The sequence below is a fragment of the Cetorhinus maximus genome, chromosome 12 (assembly GCF_964194155.1).
Source record: "Cetorhinus maximus chromosome 12, sCetMax3.hap1.1, whole genome shotgun sequence".
Classification (NCBI taxonomy): domain Eukaryota; kingdom Metazoa; phylum Chordata; class Chondrichthyes; order Lamniformes; family Cetorhinidae; genus Cetorhinus; species Cetorhinus maximus.
Genome location: NC_135890.1, coordinates 30,805,969 through 30,822,593, shown reverse-complemented (window position 1 = coordinate 30,822,593; position 16,625 = coordinate 30,805,969). Strand labels below are relative to the sequence as shown.

The 16,625-nt window shown below is 39.9% G+C and overlaps 2 protein-coding genes and 1 long non-coding RNA gene across 5 annotated transcripts in view; 2 read left to right on the top strand and 1 right to left on the bottom strand.

The window, feature by feature from the left end:
* Positions 1-626, top strand: part of LOC144687349 (uncharacterized) — a 31,391-nt gene extending 30,765 nt beyond the window's left edge. The window contains exon 2 of the long non-coding RNA XR_013578115.1: positions 420-626. This is a non-coding gene — a long non-coding RNA (uncharacterized LOC144687349). The remainder of the gene's footprint in view (positions 1-419) is intronic.
* tubgcp6 (tubulin gamma complex component 6) overlaps positions 1-7,509 on the bottom strand; it is a 54,224-nt gene extending 46,715 nt beyond the window's left edge. Inside the window, exons 1-4 of the mRNA XM_078553324.1 lie at positions 7,392-7,509; positions 7,038-7,245; positions 4,546-5,376; positions 2,160-2,323 (exon numbers count right to left, since the gene is read on the bottom strand). Coding sequence (XP_078409450.1) covers positions 2,160-2,323; positions 4,546-5,301 — 920 coding nt within the window. The 5' untranslated portion in view covers positions 5,302-5,376; positions 7,038-7,245; positions 7,392-7,509. The remainder of the gene's footprint in view (positions 1-2,159; positions 2,324-4,545; positions 5,377-7,037; positions 7,246-7,391) is intronic.
* A 123-nt stretch (positions 7,510-7,632) lies between these two features.
* The window catches only part of LOC144687342 (polyamine deacetylase HDAC10-like), a 54,707-nt gene continuing 45,714 nt past the window's right edge, over positions 7,633-16,625 (top strand). For all 3 annotated transcript variants that reach the window (XM_078553330.1, XM_078553331.1, XM_078553332.1), the window contains exons 1-3: positions 7,633-7,700; positions 10,060-10,126; positions 12,163-12,297. In XM_078553330.1, the coding sequence (XP_078409456.1) occupies positions 10,062-10,126; positions 12,163-12,297 (200 nt within the window). In that variant the 5' untranslated portion in view covers positions 7,633-7,700; positions 10,060-10,061. The remainder of the gene's footprint in view (positions 7,701-10,059; positions 10,127-12,162; positions 12,298-16,625) is intronic.

Below are 16,625 nucleotides of genomic sequence, written 5' to 3'. Positions count from 1 at the left end.
CTCCAGAATTCCCCTGTTCTGTAACCAAATTCCTCAAAAGCTTGAGTTGTCCTGTTGCCCCCACAGCAGTCACCAAAAGCTTTGCTAGGCATGGCAAAAAGGGCAGATGTGAACACACACAGCGCTTTTTGCCAAGATGCATGGAATATTCCGCACTTCTGGTCTGTTCTACACTGCTTTAGTAAGAACAACTTGCAATTATATGGTATGTTTGGTCAAGTGGTTTTAGGAAGGGAGTTTGAGATCATAGCAAGGCAACTTGAAGTGGGAACACAACAGAAATCAGTGACATGGAAACATTGGGAAGGAGAAGGAAAAAGAGGGCTAAAGGGGTTTTCAGAGTGTGTATGGGATAGCCGTGTTAAAGTGAAAATATATATTCAAATTGAAATTGAGAACCAGTTCTGCTTCCGTATCAGTTCATCATCATCAATAAAGTGCCAGAGAAAGAGCAACATATGACATGAACTAAACACCAGGGATACTTTGGAACACCAATAACAAAATGTCAACTCCAAATGAAACTGGCGATTTCTAGGGGGATGGAATTGAAAAGCAGAGTTATGGTGTGCTTATATAAAAACTTGGTTCGATAATAAATCAATTATTATGCAATAAGCACCTTAGATGTGAACCATTCTAGTCTCCTTACTCTGAAAAAGAGACAGAAGTGTTGGAGAAGTTGCAAAGAAAAGGTTTACAAAAATGATAGCAGAACTAAGAGGCTATACCTAAAGGAAAGACTGAACGGGCTGGAGTTCTCTTCTCTTGAAAAGAGACTGAGGGGCAACCTGATTAGGGGTTTTTAAGATAAAGAAAGCATTTGACAGGGTGTTTGAGAGAAAATGCTTCCCCTTGCAGACAAGATGAAAACTAAGGGTCATGATTCAGAAGAAACTTCTTCACCCAGAAAGTGGTGAGAATGCGAAACTCACTAACACAAGAAACAATGGAGGCATATAGCATAGATGCATTTAAGGGGAAGCTAGATAAGGACTAAAGAAGAAAGGAATAGAGGACTGTGTTGATGGGGTTAGGTGAAAAAGGGTGGGAAGAGTGTCGTATGAAGTATCAACACCTGGCATAGACCAGTTGTGTCAAATGGTTTATTTCTGTGCTGTTAACAGCCACAAATCAGCAAATCTCAGTACTTTTGGATATTAAGAACAGTTTACCCCAATGCTAATGAAACAAGAACTTCAAACAGCACAGATTCGTTATCTAGAAGTTAAACTGCCTGAGATCAATAATCCTGTGAGTTGCATGGGTGTATGGCAGGAGCTGCACATTGGAAAAAAAAACTGGCTGCGTACAACAACAAACTATTAAAAGGAAACATTGCCTCTGACCACCAGAAATAAATGACTTGTGTTCTTACTAGACTCAGGTTTATGAGACTCCAACGTTGCCGATTTTAGCCAAGGGTCAATACCTTCCTATACTTTTGCAGCCAGTGTATGACATTTTGATACACCAAATAGATAAAAGAATTTCTTGAAAAATTTAACAATGGTAGAAATTTGGATCCTTATGGTGGCACATATCAATGTGCTGCACCACTCAACGTTAAGATAAAGATTTGCCCATTATTTCTGACAGAACTCGTAATCTCAATGACTTTAGGCTAGGATAAAATAAGCACAATCCTATGGTAAGATAAGAAAAGAAGGAAAAACAGGTCATTTTTGTATACCTTCATGATCTGTTACAGTATAGCTATAGGTGAGGGCTGATAGCAGGTTGTCTGCTCTCCTCCCCACTGAAGACTAATGCCTGGCATGTGGAGCTGAGAAAGGAACGCAAATTAAAATAAAAATTAACTGAATTTAAAGCTATTTCTTTTATCTATTTAAACGTAGCAGTGCAGAAATTAGTCAAGTAGAGGGCTGGGTTTTGTGCACCACCACCACCCCGCCCCCCAACCAGCCTATTTGAAGGCGGGGAGAGCTCATAAAATAAAACAGGTAGCCTGCTCACCACTTTCCAACCCACTCTGACCTGTCTCCCATGTTATGGTGGTCAGGGAAGGAGTTGGTGCTTCTGTGTGGTAATCAGGAAATTGTACGAAAGCCCCCTTCGATGTGCCAAATGTTTATGTTATTAATTATAGCATGATCAAAATACAGAAAAGCTACCAATAAAATCAATTTTTTACTTACCAGCCAATTAGTTCCCAACATCTATATTTGCTGGGTTCATAAGTAAGCACTGCATTCCATAGATCAATGTCAGGAGATGTACTGGGCTCTGACTGGGAATCTGGAGTAAGATTGGATGCTGACTGAAATCCTTCGTCTTCCGACTGGTCAATACTTTGAGGAACCTGTGTACGTGTACAGTATTAAGCTTCATCTCGCAAAATAAATATCACACACAATGTTAGCAAAATTATTGTTTATAGCGATACTTAAAGACAAAATTCAGCTCCTCCTAGTAACAACATGGTCTCAAAGACCACAAACTCAAAATTCTTAACTAGTCCCTTGGAACTCACTTCCTTCCAAGATTTCAATTACATATTGTAATAAACCATTATTCTGTTATTTAAAAATGGTTAAATGGTCAACATCAGAAAACAAAATACTGAAGGAGGAACTAAATGACATCAGTTACAATCATCAATCTAGGTCAGTAGAAAAGAAATCAAATTTGGGATAATGCACAGAGTCAAATTGTAAACAACCCATAAATGTAAACAATGATATTTTTCAATTATTGACAATTCAGAAGAAACAATAGCAAGAAATGATCACAGTAATTTGTGAAACTGAGCCAAATGCAATACAATTCCCGCATTTCACTTGCGCACTAAATATATTTTCATCTCTCCCTCTCCATATACTACACAGATCTACATAAAAATTAAATGCACCAATGATTCAACTACATTGCCAAATTACAATACTGAATTTTGGGAATTAACATGAAATATTCTCCACCATTCACAAAAGCTACATTTTAACACAAGTTCCAGGTAATCAATGGAAATCTATTATATTTTCATCAAATGTTTACAAGCAACTTTGTTAATATATGCTGAGTAGTACAAAGGATTACGTTGGGTAAAAATTTGTTTCATCTTAAGAACATCCCGAGTTGAATTCATTAGAAGAATTAGGTTTATAGTCAATTTTCTGTTTGGCAATTCAAATTAGCATGCTTCTTAATAAGTTGTCTATCTGGAGGAGTGAGAAACATGCTGCCATTAATGGCTGACTGTAAACTGCCAGGTACCAAACCAATACCAAAGCATTATTTTGCTGGTATCTCCAGTTCATCATCCAAGACAATAGACAGAAGAACTGCTGCAAGAACCATTTGTTAACAGATCCGTTTACGCTAGCCAAGTAGCCCTTTTCCTGCTTTCAGAACAGACACGTTGGATTTCCAATTTTCTGTCAGCAAATGAGTAAATGCAAAAAAAAACTTCCCTTAAACAGGTAAGACAATCTACATCACAGCCTGGCTTTTCTCAATGTATTTTTTGACTTTAGTACAAGTCACATTAAAAATTAAACAGCTTCCATGATTGTTTGCTCTGAAACGCACTGTATGAATGGCCTGAATTTTCAGCTCGGCGGGTGGGTGCGATTGGGGGGCCCGGGAGCAGTCAGGAAATGGACTGCCAACTGCGATTGGCCCGACCGCGATTTCATGCTGGCTGGCAGGTTAACAGCCAGCCAACATGAAGTGCATGCTGAAAAGCTCAGCACTACAGCGGTGGGGGTGGGAGGAGGGCAGGCAATGATGTTTCCACAGGTGCGGGTGAGCGCCGAGAGAAAGCTTCCTGAAGGCAGAGAGCTGTCTCAGGGACCTGCAGACCCGAAAACCAAGAAATAAAGTTTTGAAAATCAGGAAAGAAATGTCCAAGCATCACAATCAGGCACCTGAACATATAGATGATAAAAATGCTGTCCACAGGTTTTTATTTTTATTTTAGTTAATAGCAGAAACCTCAACCTACCCTTGGATGAGGTTTAATGAAAAATGCAAAGTCTGCCGAGCCAATTCGCCCGTCTGCCAACTGTAAGGTTGCATGGGCCATGAAAAATCAGAGACAATTGTGCCATTAATGAGCTTAATTGCCCTCTTAATTGTTGGCAGGTGTGATTCCGACTTCTGTGTGCGTCCGCTGGGCAAAACATCACGTGACTGTGGGAAGACATTGGGATGCTCACCCAATGTCTTCTCGCGGGATTTTACATCCGATCGAGTTGGGCGATCACCCACGTGTGGGACATAAAATTCTGCCCAATGTGTATAAACGATGGTTAGATTGCTTGAAACATAAAATTTTCATTCTTAGAGGAGGAATGTACAATGAGAATTCCTTCCTTCATCAAGATTGCTTGTGCTGACTTTCACTTGTTTACACAGGATTCCAAGTTCCAGTATATGTTAATGAGATTTGCAGGTAATTTATGAGTAAATTGATAGCAGCAAAACTTGAGCACAAATAGGCATAATTTCAGGTGTAATTCCTGAATTATGCTGCCACAGGAAATTTCATCCTATATCTGGAATGTTATACTTTGTTTCACTTACCCGAATCTTAAGTCCAGTTATATCCACATTATCTGGCACTGCAGGCAAATCCAACTTAATTTCCATTTCACAAGTACGGCTGCCCACTAGTGCACCAAACAGTGATACTCGAGTATCTTTCTCATACTTGTCACCAGCTAAGTAATTGTGGGAGAATAGTCCAATGCCAGGCAATCCAGTACCAGGTTTTGCATCCATTAACTGAAGGGTACGTTGTACATTATCATGAAATTGCAAATCTTCATTGGAAATAAAGGACACCAGGCCCGATTCAAACAGGCTCGCATCATAGTGGTCATATCCCTGAAGTTTTACATTTCTTCCAACATTTTTATTGTTCAAGAAATAATCCCTCTTCTGTGGCTGAAGTTGATATGGTCCAGTTCCTGCAAGTTCAATCAAAAGTTTCAAGACAGAGTTCAGGTCAGTTTGTGGCATGCAAGTTGATTTTTCTAATTTTTCTGTAAGGTCCTCCAAGCGATCAGCTTCAATGTCCATGCCAGCTACCCTCAAATTGAAGGACAACATCAAGATTTTGTTTTTCACTGGTAACTTACTGATATCAGACTGAGACTTTGGAGTTGCTTCATCTCTGAAAAGATTTACAAATAGTGTATTGTAAACAACCCTTTTTAATTTTTCTTTGAATTGTTTTCGGTTGAGCCTTCTTTTTCCCAAGTAGCACTTCCATGATAAGCCCGCCATCTGGGCTTCACAGAGGTCTCCAAATAACTGCGTAATGCTTGCCATTGGCATTTCAGAAATGTCAGACACGCCAAAGTTGAACAATCAGGTCCAGCACGGACAACGCAGCAAATTTTCCTTTTGAGTCTGGGGCGAAAAGGAAAAGAAAATTCTTAAACACTACAGTGTAACATTAACTTTAAAATATCACTGTATTTAGGTACGATTCTTTCAGCAACTGACAAATAATCTTTTGCTTTTATTTCGTTTTTATCCGCCAATGTGGACTGAAAATATATAAAAATGAAGATGGTGACACTGGCTTTGACTTCTTAAATCAAGTTGGATGGCTCAGGGCCAAGATCCAACTGAAGCTCTACACTCAAAATGAATAGGCAAGAATACTCCTTTGAGTATCCCTTTACCAGCTTATTATAATTTAAACTGAATTATTACATCTTTAAATGCAGACAGGATTTTCACTAATTTCTTAATATTTCTATGATCACAAGTGAGGATACATTTTAGATTTCTTTGTAAGCTCTATACACTTTATCATCCCAGTCATTGGGGTGTGCCAGTGTAGTGTAAAAACTAAGACTGTCAACAAAAGACAGCCATGACTGGCATCACAAGTTTTAGCAAACCTTGTTACTCCCAACTACAAAAAACACAGCCATTACAACAGAATGATTGAATCAAGGTGGAATGAGTTTATGTAGCAACACAATCTGAAAGCCGATAATATTGATTCGTTCATCTCACTTCACCCTCAGTTATCTTCTGAACTTTAAAACACTGGCCAAACTATGCCTGCCTTAAAATAAGTTTACTTCAACCACTCCAGTGTTGCAATTACAAACCAACTAAAATCTATTGTTCAGAAACGCCAGTTAAACTGGAAATTTTTTGAACAGGCCCAAGCAACTCCAGCATTTTAGTGCAGTGGAAACATGAAAGGTACAGAATTTGGATAAGTAAAACAATTTGTATTATTGCTTTATAATGTTTCATCACTTTTTTAAGTTTCAAGAAAATGTTTATATCTAGTGTTTACAAGTTCACACTTGTGGTTAGACATTCTATCGTCATTCTACAGTCCAGAAAATTCAGAAATGATTTGGTCCAAGCATGCCAGACTGGAGAGGTTACAGTGTATTCATACCACATGGTTTCCTCCTCAGGTTGTGCAAAAATATGTTCCTGACATGAACAGTCCAAGATGTTCCATGTACAAACCCCAAGGTGTGCTGAGCCAGTTGCTCACCCATAGCATTTCTAGGAATGGGGAATCTACAGCTGATTACTCATCTCTTGATGAGGAAAGAGGGAAGCAGTGGTGGTGGTTATGGTAGAACGGAGATGGAGGAAACAAATGAAATCAACAAGGGATCCTGATCATTAATCAGGATACCAGGAAGAGCAGACAGTTTGGCCTTATCCATGCTTCTTCTGCTTTATGCTCGCATATTAGGATGATTTCCTTGGATAAAGTGACAGGGAGCTATACTCTGGAAAAGTAACTGCGCTCATGTTAACATCAAAAGTCAGAGGTGGAACTAGAGAAAATGAACACTATAAGCAAAACATTGCATTCCAGTCAGATGAGTATCACCTACATACATTTTCCTAATGACAAGTGAAAGAAATTTCAGCATCACTTTCATAAGTGTTTTCTTTTAGTGTTCACCACAACACTAGTAACAAGACAACCAAATTAGCCCCATAACTTCCAAGGCAACATTACACATTTTCAAGTGCTAGTGACTTTCCCACCTGTATATTTTGGACATCTCACCTCCTTTTACCTGATATATATAATTGTACATGTGTATATATAATGCCTGTAGAAGGCACATCAACTAGGACAAGGCCACTCCAGCTGGAAGCAGCTTCACTCCATTCATTACAAAGCAGCTGGTGAACCGAGGTTGAGGTTTTCACCGGCAGGATGATGCAGCACAGAAACAGGCCATAATAAAGAATAGAAAAATACTGGGGATATTCAGGCAGCATCTGTGGAGAGAAACAGAGTGAACATTTCAAATCGATGGCCTTTCAATCAGCAGCAATAGAGAGAGAGAGCCCGAATGGGGAGTGATGCTTTCCTTTGAATGTTAAATAAAAGCGGAGAGATTGTGAAAGCTGCCTGTCCAACTAACCTGCAGCCAGCGAGTGCCGGGCAACCATCCACCCCGGCCCCTAACCTCTCCCTGCCCTGGAACCAACTCCCGGGGCCGCTCAGAGGCACGCCTCCCCCTCCGTGCGCGCCGTCGCTCCGCAACCGCCCCCTAGCGACCAATCAACCGGCACTACCCTTCCCGCGCTGCCTCGCCATTGGACCCTCACGGGAGGCTCGTCCTCTGAATGGCTGATCCCGCTGTCAATCATGCGCCACTTCCGCCGTGACCTGAGGTTGACCCCCGGCCGGATGTTCAGACCTCGGCGACCATCAGCGGTATATCACTAAGGTGAGGGTTTTTCAGTGGCTGAGAGCCGGGCTGTTTATTCCGTCCAAATTCGCTATTTACAGTGTGGACACATCTCCCTCTCCCCCCATATAGATTTGAGACATCGAAGATGGAACAGTTTCCATCTATTCAGTCTTTACTCTTGCCTATCACACCTTGTCCTGGGCTCACCTATTACTGTCCAATGCTAATTTTTAAAAAGCTGCATTGCAATTTAATAAAAAATTCTGTTTGGAAATTTAGTGATTTATTTAGTTTTTAAATGTTTCTGTTTTCCAGAAAATTGTGTAAAGTTCATTGTCAAATGAAAGATTGCAGAACTAGGTGGTACAGAGGGATCAGGGTGTCCTAGTGCATGAATCACAAAAAGTTAACGTGCAGGTACAGTGAGTGATTAGGAACGCAAATGGTAAAATGTTAATTGCAAGGGGAATCTAGTCTAAAAGTTGGAAAGTTTTGCTGTAATTGTAGAGGGCATTGGTGAGACCACATCTAGAGTACAGTTTTGGTCTTACTTCAAAAAGTATATAATTGCATTAGCAGTTCAGAGCAGATTCACTCAACTGATTCCTGGGATAAAGGTGTTATCTTATGAGGGAAGGTTTGACAGGCTTGGCCCATATCCATTATAGTTTAGAAGAATGAGAGGTGATTTTATTGAAACATAAAATGTACTGAGGGGACTTGTTAGGGTGGATGCTGGGAGGATGTTTCCTTTTATGGGAGAGACTAGAACTAGGGACACCGTTTAAAAATAAGAGGTACCCCATTTAAGAAAGAGATGAGGAGATTTTTTTCCTCTGAGGGTTGCTAGTTTGTGGATTTCTCTACCCCAGAGAGTAGTGGAGGCAGGGTCATTGAATAGTTTTAAGGCTGAGTTAGATTCTTGATCGGCAAGGGAGTAACAGGATATGGGAGTAGACAGGAAAGTGGATTTGAGGCCACAATCAGATCAGGAATGAATGATCAAATGGCAGGGCAGGCTTGAGGGGCTGATTGACCTAGTCCTATTTCATGTGTTGGTATACTTTTTTGGAACAGAGTGCAGCTCAGGTGAAATCCACAAATATATTTCTCTAAAGTTACAAAATTGGAGTGGAACTTGATTTCAATTTCCTAATTTTGGTGCTTCCATTTAATTTTATTTTCAGTTAAGAAAATGTTATTACATACTAAAATAATTCAACAGTTACCCATTTATTAATTTGTTTGACCCAATCATACTAACGTGCAGTTTTCACTATAAAGCAGCTTTCGATAGTCATAAGATATTGAATTAAATGAGATTTGTGAGGATATTGCAAGAAGTGGAAATTGTTGAATGGTCTTCTGTGCTGTGATGACTCTATGGTTCTAACCACTAGCTGTTAATTCCACTTTTCACTTTTTGAGAAACTTGGGGGTTAAATTTGTATATAGATATTCAGCTTTTTGCCTGTGTTCTCCTTGGATGACAGCGCCGAGTAATCACTACAGCACCCGACTGATTATGTTCCGCTAACTATATTTCATAGGGTAAAAGCAAAATACTGCGGATGCTGGAAATCTGAAACAAGAACAGAAAATGCTGGTAAAACTCAGCAGGCCTGACAGCATCTGTGGAGAGAGAAAAACAAAGTTAACGTTTCAAGTCTTTATGACCTTTCATCTGAGCTGAAGAAAAGTCATACGGACTCGAAACATTAACTTTGTTTTTCTCTCTCCACAGATGCTGTCAGACCTGCTGAATTTTTACAGCATTTTCTGTTTTTGTTTATTTCATAGGGGTAGGCTAGTGATCTTGATTGACAAGATGATTGGCCGTACAGAGAATGTGTTTTCAATCAGCGTCCAAAGAAGAGAGAGAGCAAGACAAGCTAGCGATGCCTGTTAGTTTGGTGAACTGGTTACTGGAAGTTGGCTGCAGAGAGACAGCACAAGATTAGGCGAGGTATGGGCAATTGCGGGACATTTGTTAAAGTTAATTTGTTTGTAGCTTTCTGCAAATTGGTTGGCCTGGATGCATTGTTAAAAGTTCCGAGTTGTTAAGGAGGCAGACCAGAGGCTGCCCACTGTATTTTATTTGAAATCTGAAAGACATTAAGAATGGGAGTGACAAACTAAGGTCAGAGTTGAACCATCAAAGTGAAAGGGGCGGGAGAAATGAAATAAAATGCAAAATCACAGTTGTCCTTCGTCTCAGCCCTAAACCACTTTGACTGAGATGGACAGAAGCACGGCCTGCCTTCCTCCACACTTGCTAAGTTTGAAAACAAAACCTTCAAAGTTGTTAACGCAGCAATTGAAATGCCAAAATATTCTTGAAAGTTAGAATTGATTTATTTTGGAGATAAGTGACACTGTATTTTTATTTCTTCAGTCATGGCTTTAAGAACAGGGTTGATCTACGATGAACAAATGATGAACTACAACCTGCTGTGGGATTAGTAAGTACTGTAATAGGTTAAGTTGTTTCTAAAGCAATTAATTCTTTTGTTTCTAATGGAGCACTGTAAAAATGTAAATGTTGAAACATAATTAGCAGCTCTTAAGCTCACACAAAGCATTTTTAAAGTTAAGCAGTTGACCACACCATTCTCCTCCAATGCCTCTTCAGCGTCATGCAGCTGGATGGGACAGCACTGCCTGATTCCAATCTTATCCAACTAATGGTAGCCAGAGAATCACTTGCAATGGCTTCTCTTCCCACTCTCCCACTGTTACCTCCAGTTTCCCCTGAGGATCTATCTTTGGTCCCTTCCTATTTCTCATGGACACTATGGTGACATCATCTGAAAACACAGCATGTGACAACACTCAGCTCTGCCTCGCCACCACTTCTCTTGATTTGTCCACTGTTGCTAAATTCTCAGACTGCATATCCAACATCTAGGGCTGGATTAGCAGAAATTGACTCCAGTTAAATATCGGGAAGACTGAAGCCATTGCTTTTGGTACCTGCCCAAATTGTGTTCCCTAGCTGCCAACTTCATCTCGCTCCCTTGCATCTATCTGAGATTACACCAGGCTGTTTGCAACCTTGACATCATATTTGATCCTGAGTTGAGCGTCTGGCCACATCCACACCATTGCTAAGGCTGCCTGTTTCTACCTTTGTTGTGTCACCTGATTTCGCCTCTGCTTCAACTCATTTGCTGAAACTCTCATTCATGTCTTTGGAATAGTCAAGACTGGAGAGAACAATGTACCCCTGGCTAGTCTCCCACATTCTGCCCTTGGTAAACTCTGCCTGTGTCCTTACTTGCACCAAATTCCATTCCCCTATTATCCCTGTGCCTGTTGACATACATTGGCACCCAGTCAAGCAATGCTTCCATTTTAAAAGTTCTCATCCTTGTTTTCGAATCAGTCCATGGCCTCACTCCCTCCCTATCTTTGTAATCTCATCCAGCCTCACAACCCTTAGATATATACATTCCCCTAATTCTGGCCTCTTCAGCATCCTTGATTTTAATTGCTCTAACACTGGTGGCTATGCCTTTAACTGCCCAGCCTCTAAGTTCTGTAATTCTCTCCTTAAACTTCTCTGCCTCTCTACCTTTCATCCTTTAGGCATTCCTTATACTCCCACATCTTTGACCAAGCTTTTGTTCTGCCCTAATACCTCCATATGTCTTTCAGTGTCTAATTTTGCTTTATAACACTCCCATGAAGTGCAGTGAGATGTTTTATTACCTTAAAGGTGTTTTATAAATATACGTTGTTTAAAACCAAACAAAAGCATTATTTCTACATTTCATGATTATATCAGTAGTTTATATATTTGGATGCTGTTTCTTTCAATAGTGACACTATACAACAAATTAAGATCTGAATCACTGAAGTTGTTTTTAAGATGAAAGCGTGTAAATTTTTGGCTGAATGTCTAACAGTGCTGAGTGGTTTCCCTAACTGGGAGAAAAATTACTCGACCAGCCACCTAATTAATGTTTTATACCTAATAGCCATCAGTCAATCAGCATTGATGATGGGACTTAATTTTGATGTACCCCCCCCCCCCCCCCCCCAATAAATATCATTAGAATCTGCTAAATTAGGGCAACTTATTTTTTATTCAGTTACGGGATGTGGGCGTTGCTGGCTAGGCCAACATTTATTGTCCATCCCTAATTGCCCTTGAGAAGGTGGTGATGAGTACTTGACTCTTATATTTTGGCGTCGAACACCTTTCGGCAACCAAAAGTATTGTCATTCAGCATGCTCAGATCAAGTGTAGACCTATCAGAACAAAGTAAAGTTACTTCCATATTGCCCAATCAACATAGCTAAACCTTGTTTCTTTTGGCTAACATGCTATGTTACCATGACATTTGCATTTTTCAGACCAGCTATTCCCCCATGGCACCTCTGATTAAGCTAATGAAGTTTTTAACCTAAATTATGGTGTTCAGCTAGCAAATGGAGAACTTCTTATGATCTGTTTCAATAATCTTGGTAACAATCTCTTTTGGATGCATTTTAGCCCAGCTTGCAGTGTTGAAAAACCAGAGCGACTGTCTGCTTCCTATGAGAAACTGAAATACTATGGCCTTGTGGAAAGATGCATCCCACTATCTGTTCGAGAAGCCATCGAAGAGGAAATTATGTTGGTTCACAGGTTGTACCTACATTTAAACTTAAGTACTGTTTTAAACTGTTGTGTGCATTTCCCACCCCCCACCCCCGCAACTCCTTTCCTTTCTGAGTGAAGGTTGGGCAGCAGATCATCTTCCTTCTCTCTCTATGCTACTCCCATTCCTAAGGATATCTGAGTTAACTTGCCAATTATTTCTCCCCCTTTTTGTGGATAAACAGCCAGTTTCTTATTTGCATTACTCTCTCATATGTTATGATATGGCAGATGGTAATTGCCAGGCTGACCAAATCCCAAAGGGAAACTTGGTCAAGCTACCACAACGATTTTTCAATTTGTACTTATTACGAGAAGGTATGTACACTGAAGTCAGAAGTAGAGAGCCCACCACCACCTTTCGAGATTTTAAAGATTAAATTAAAACATTTATTAACAAAAGAAAAGAAGTTAAACACACAAGATTACTTTTATACAGCTAAACTTAGTTGTATAACAGTTCCCAAAAGATTTCTACTTAACTAGACTCCCAACGACACACCCCTTTTTAGGCAACAGTCCAAATAGATTCTTAATCTATAAAACAACCAGCAATATTACCATAAGCACCCACTGTTGCTTTAAGGGAGGTATTTCACAGCTTCTCTCTCCCTCTTACTCGACAATGGAACTCCAAGGCTTCTAACAAAATTTGCACTCTGGACCAAACCAGCACTTCTCTGGGGTGGCTAGAGGCTGCTTTTTCACAGGTCTATTTCATACAGCCCACCTCTCACTATCTCATAAGGCCACACCCATACAGCTTTCCATCTTTCTTTAAATATATTTTCTGCCTTTTGATCTGTAAATCCCATTATTTCATCCTTGCTTTGGAAGTCACTTTCCCAGAATATAAAAATCTTTCATGTTGTCCTCATGGCCAACACTTCTGGGAAAGATAAACTTAATAGCTCTACCTTATTTAACTTGCAGTTGTAAAACATCTTATCATGTCCCTTTGAAAATCAACAACTTCTTAACTATAAATGCAAGTTCCATTCACACTGTATCTGCTGAGATTTCATCTTAGCTCACCCAACTCCATTTCAAAATGTCTGTTTTACACTTAGTCCCTTTGATGATTTAAACCTTGCAGTCTGACCATCTTTAGTTTAATTAAATTAGTGTCTCTCACACACACACGCACACAAACGTACACACAGAAGCCTGCTTCAGATCCCACAGTAATATTAGGGAAAAAAATATTTCCTTTAAGCATAGTAAATTCTTTAGCTCATCTTTACTGTGGGGAATAGAATTAATGAAGAAGTGCTGTATGAGGTCAGAAGAGCAAGAGAACTCTTAAATAATATCAATGTTATAAATCCATGCTTTATATCAAAAATGACTATATTTATTGCACTGAAAACCACTGGTGGAGTTTTAAAGGGACTAAACAGCAGCATTCTTTTAAAAGGTGACTTAAACAGCAGCTATTAAGATGGCTGGACATTTGCATCACTGTACCATACAAATTCCAAAGCCATTAAATTAGAGTCAGCTTGTCTAGAAGACCCCATCAGAAAACAATCACCTGAGAGGAATGTCATTATGCCCCCCCCTAACCCATTCACAAAGTATCCAGACAACCTGGGTATTCAACTGGGTGTGGAACAAACTATTAGACATAATCACTTCGGACAATGGACTCCGGCTGAGAGACCTTCTAGCCATAACCTAATTAAGTCCAAGCCAGGCACCTGGAATCAACTTGCAATAACCATAATTGGGTAACTGGTCAATTGGGATGAGGAGATCACGTGATGAGCACAATAACCCTTTAGCATGTCAAGTAATAGCTTTTCTCCAGGCCATAGAAGAAATGCCAAAGAAGCAGGACCCCTGAGTGGGACATTCTCACTCCACCCAGCTTCTGATCTGAACTGGGTTGACAAGGCAGACATGTCCTAGGAACAACTTATGAAGTGATACAGATAAAACTGTGGTTCCAGGCCATCCACATCTGGTTGGGCACACCCCAGTGCTTCAAAAAACTGGTCACATACTATAAATGCAAGTTAGTATTTGTTGAACTCAAATTCATTGGAAATAGTTAGAAGATCCAAATTACATAATGTCATGAAAGAAAATTGATTTAAACAAGACATTTACTGAAGCACTAACTCATCACCCAAAACTTAGTTCAATATTTGGTTAATAAAAACATGACTTTAATTTCAGAATATATATACATTTTCCATCATGGAACAGGTTATGTACTTCAGTATTAAAATGATAACCCACTTAAGAGTACTCAGGCTTCCCTCTTCCACATGTTGGCCTACTCACGAGAAAGACCACATTTGACAGGAATTATTTTGCCACTTGCTGTTTGCCAGCTGTGTGTGTGCCTGGAATCGTTTTTTCATGCACTGAATCAACTACAAAAAAAAAAAATTAACATAATTGAAAAGTTAAAGAACTCAGACTGAATGTTACAGCAAAGCCAGGGAATGACGGCACTGAAATATTTAAAGAATGCACCAAGAGGGACTGAACAAAGCAGAAAAAGGTATGAAATCCAAAACCTAAACCTATTTAGAGTAAAATTGAAGATGATGAGCATATTGAGGAAAGAAAATTTGAAAAAAAAGCATAGATCTCCTCAAAAGACACTATACCAATACTCTTAAATACAAAGCAGAATACAGCAAGAATACAAAACACACCAGTTTGCAAATGATTATACAAATTGGGGCATTAATTCACAGTAACCTTAAAGGTTTTAGATGTTGAAATATTACTGCAGTATTTGCAGTCAGCACACTAGGATATCATAAAATAATGGTGTGAAATTACAGGACTTCTTTTATTGCCGTCATCATCTTAGTTTTGCCGAGTGATGTAGGCAACCACAGTCTTCCAAACTTTCCGATAATAGCAAGAGTGGGTGACGTCAATGTTGGAGTTCTGGTTAAGCCAGTCTAAATGTTATCTAGCTGCTTCCATCACTGTCAGCCTCATGCTCTTCTTGCGTTAATCTTTCTGGTGGTGATTAGGCATTCCAACCCTTTGCATGACAACACAAAAGAAAAATGGAGTTCTTCAGGCATGTTATGACCAAATGAGGAGGGGTAGAATGGCTCCCCTCTTTTTTACCCCACTCCTCATTAGACCACAACAGGTTTTTTTTTAAATAAAAAGGGTACACTTGTCCATTCAGTGACTGTTTAACTGTTTATGAGCTGTGACTGTATAAGACACAGACAGACAGTTTTCTTTTTAAAAACTTGCAAGGAAATGATTTGTTTATTAGTATTTATTGTACTGAACACCCAGGCTAAACAAAATAATAAAAGCGCTCCATCCTTCACATGCTAATGTGCTCAAAAGTTCCCCCACACACAGATAGGCACACAAAATAAGTTACAACATAGGAGGATAGGTTAAGCAGATTTAAGGTCCAATAAAAATGAATAATATACAGGTCTTGTAGGTTGGCTGGTTTCAGACTGGACTTATAGCATCTGCGGAGAGGAACGCAGTTAACGTTTCGAGCCCGTATGACTCTTCAACAGAACTAAGGCAAAATAGAAAAGAGGTGAAATATAAGCTGGTTTAAGGGGTGGGGTGGGACAAGTAGAGCTGGATAGAGGGCCAGTGATAGGTGGAGATAACCAAAAGATGTCATAGACAAAAGGACAAAAAGGTGTTGAAGCTGGTGACATTATCTAAGGAATGTGATAATAAAGGTACAGATAGCCCTAGTGGGGGTGGGGTGGGGGGAAGGGATCGAAATAGGCTAAAAGACAAACATAAAACAATAGATGGAAATACATTTAAAAATAATGGAAATAGGTGGGAAAAGAAAAATCAATATAAATTATTGGAAAAAAGGGGGATTGGAAAGAGGGTGGGGATGGAGGAGAGAGTTCATGATCTAAAATTGTTGAACTCAATATTCAGTCCAGAAGGCGGTAAAGTGCCTAGTCGGAAGATGAGGTGCTGTTCCTCCAGTTTGCGTTGACCTTCACTGGAACAATGCAGCAGGCCAAGGACAGACATGTGGGCATGAGAGCAGGGTGGAGTGTTGAAATGGCAAGCGACAGGGAGGTCGGGGTCATGCTTGCGGACAGACCGAAGGTGTTCCGCAAAGCGGTCACCCAGTCTGCGTTTGGTCTCTCCGATGTAGAGGAAACCACATTGGGAGCAGTGAATGCAGTAGACTAAATTGAGGGAAGTCTGATCGCTCTCCGTTTCTTCCTCGAACAGAGGCCTGAACAATCCCCATCCACCACTACTCTCCTCCGTTTGGTTGAACTTGTTCTGACACTGAACAATTTTTTGTTAAACTCCTCTCACTTCCTCCAAGTAAA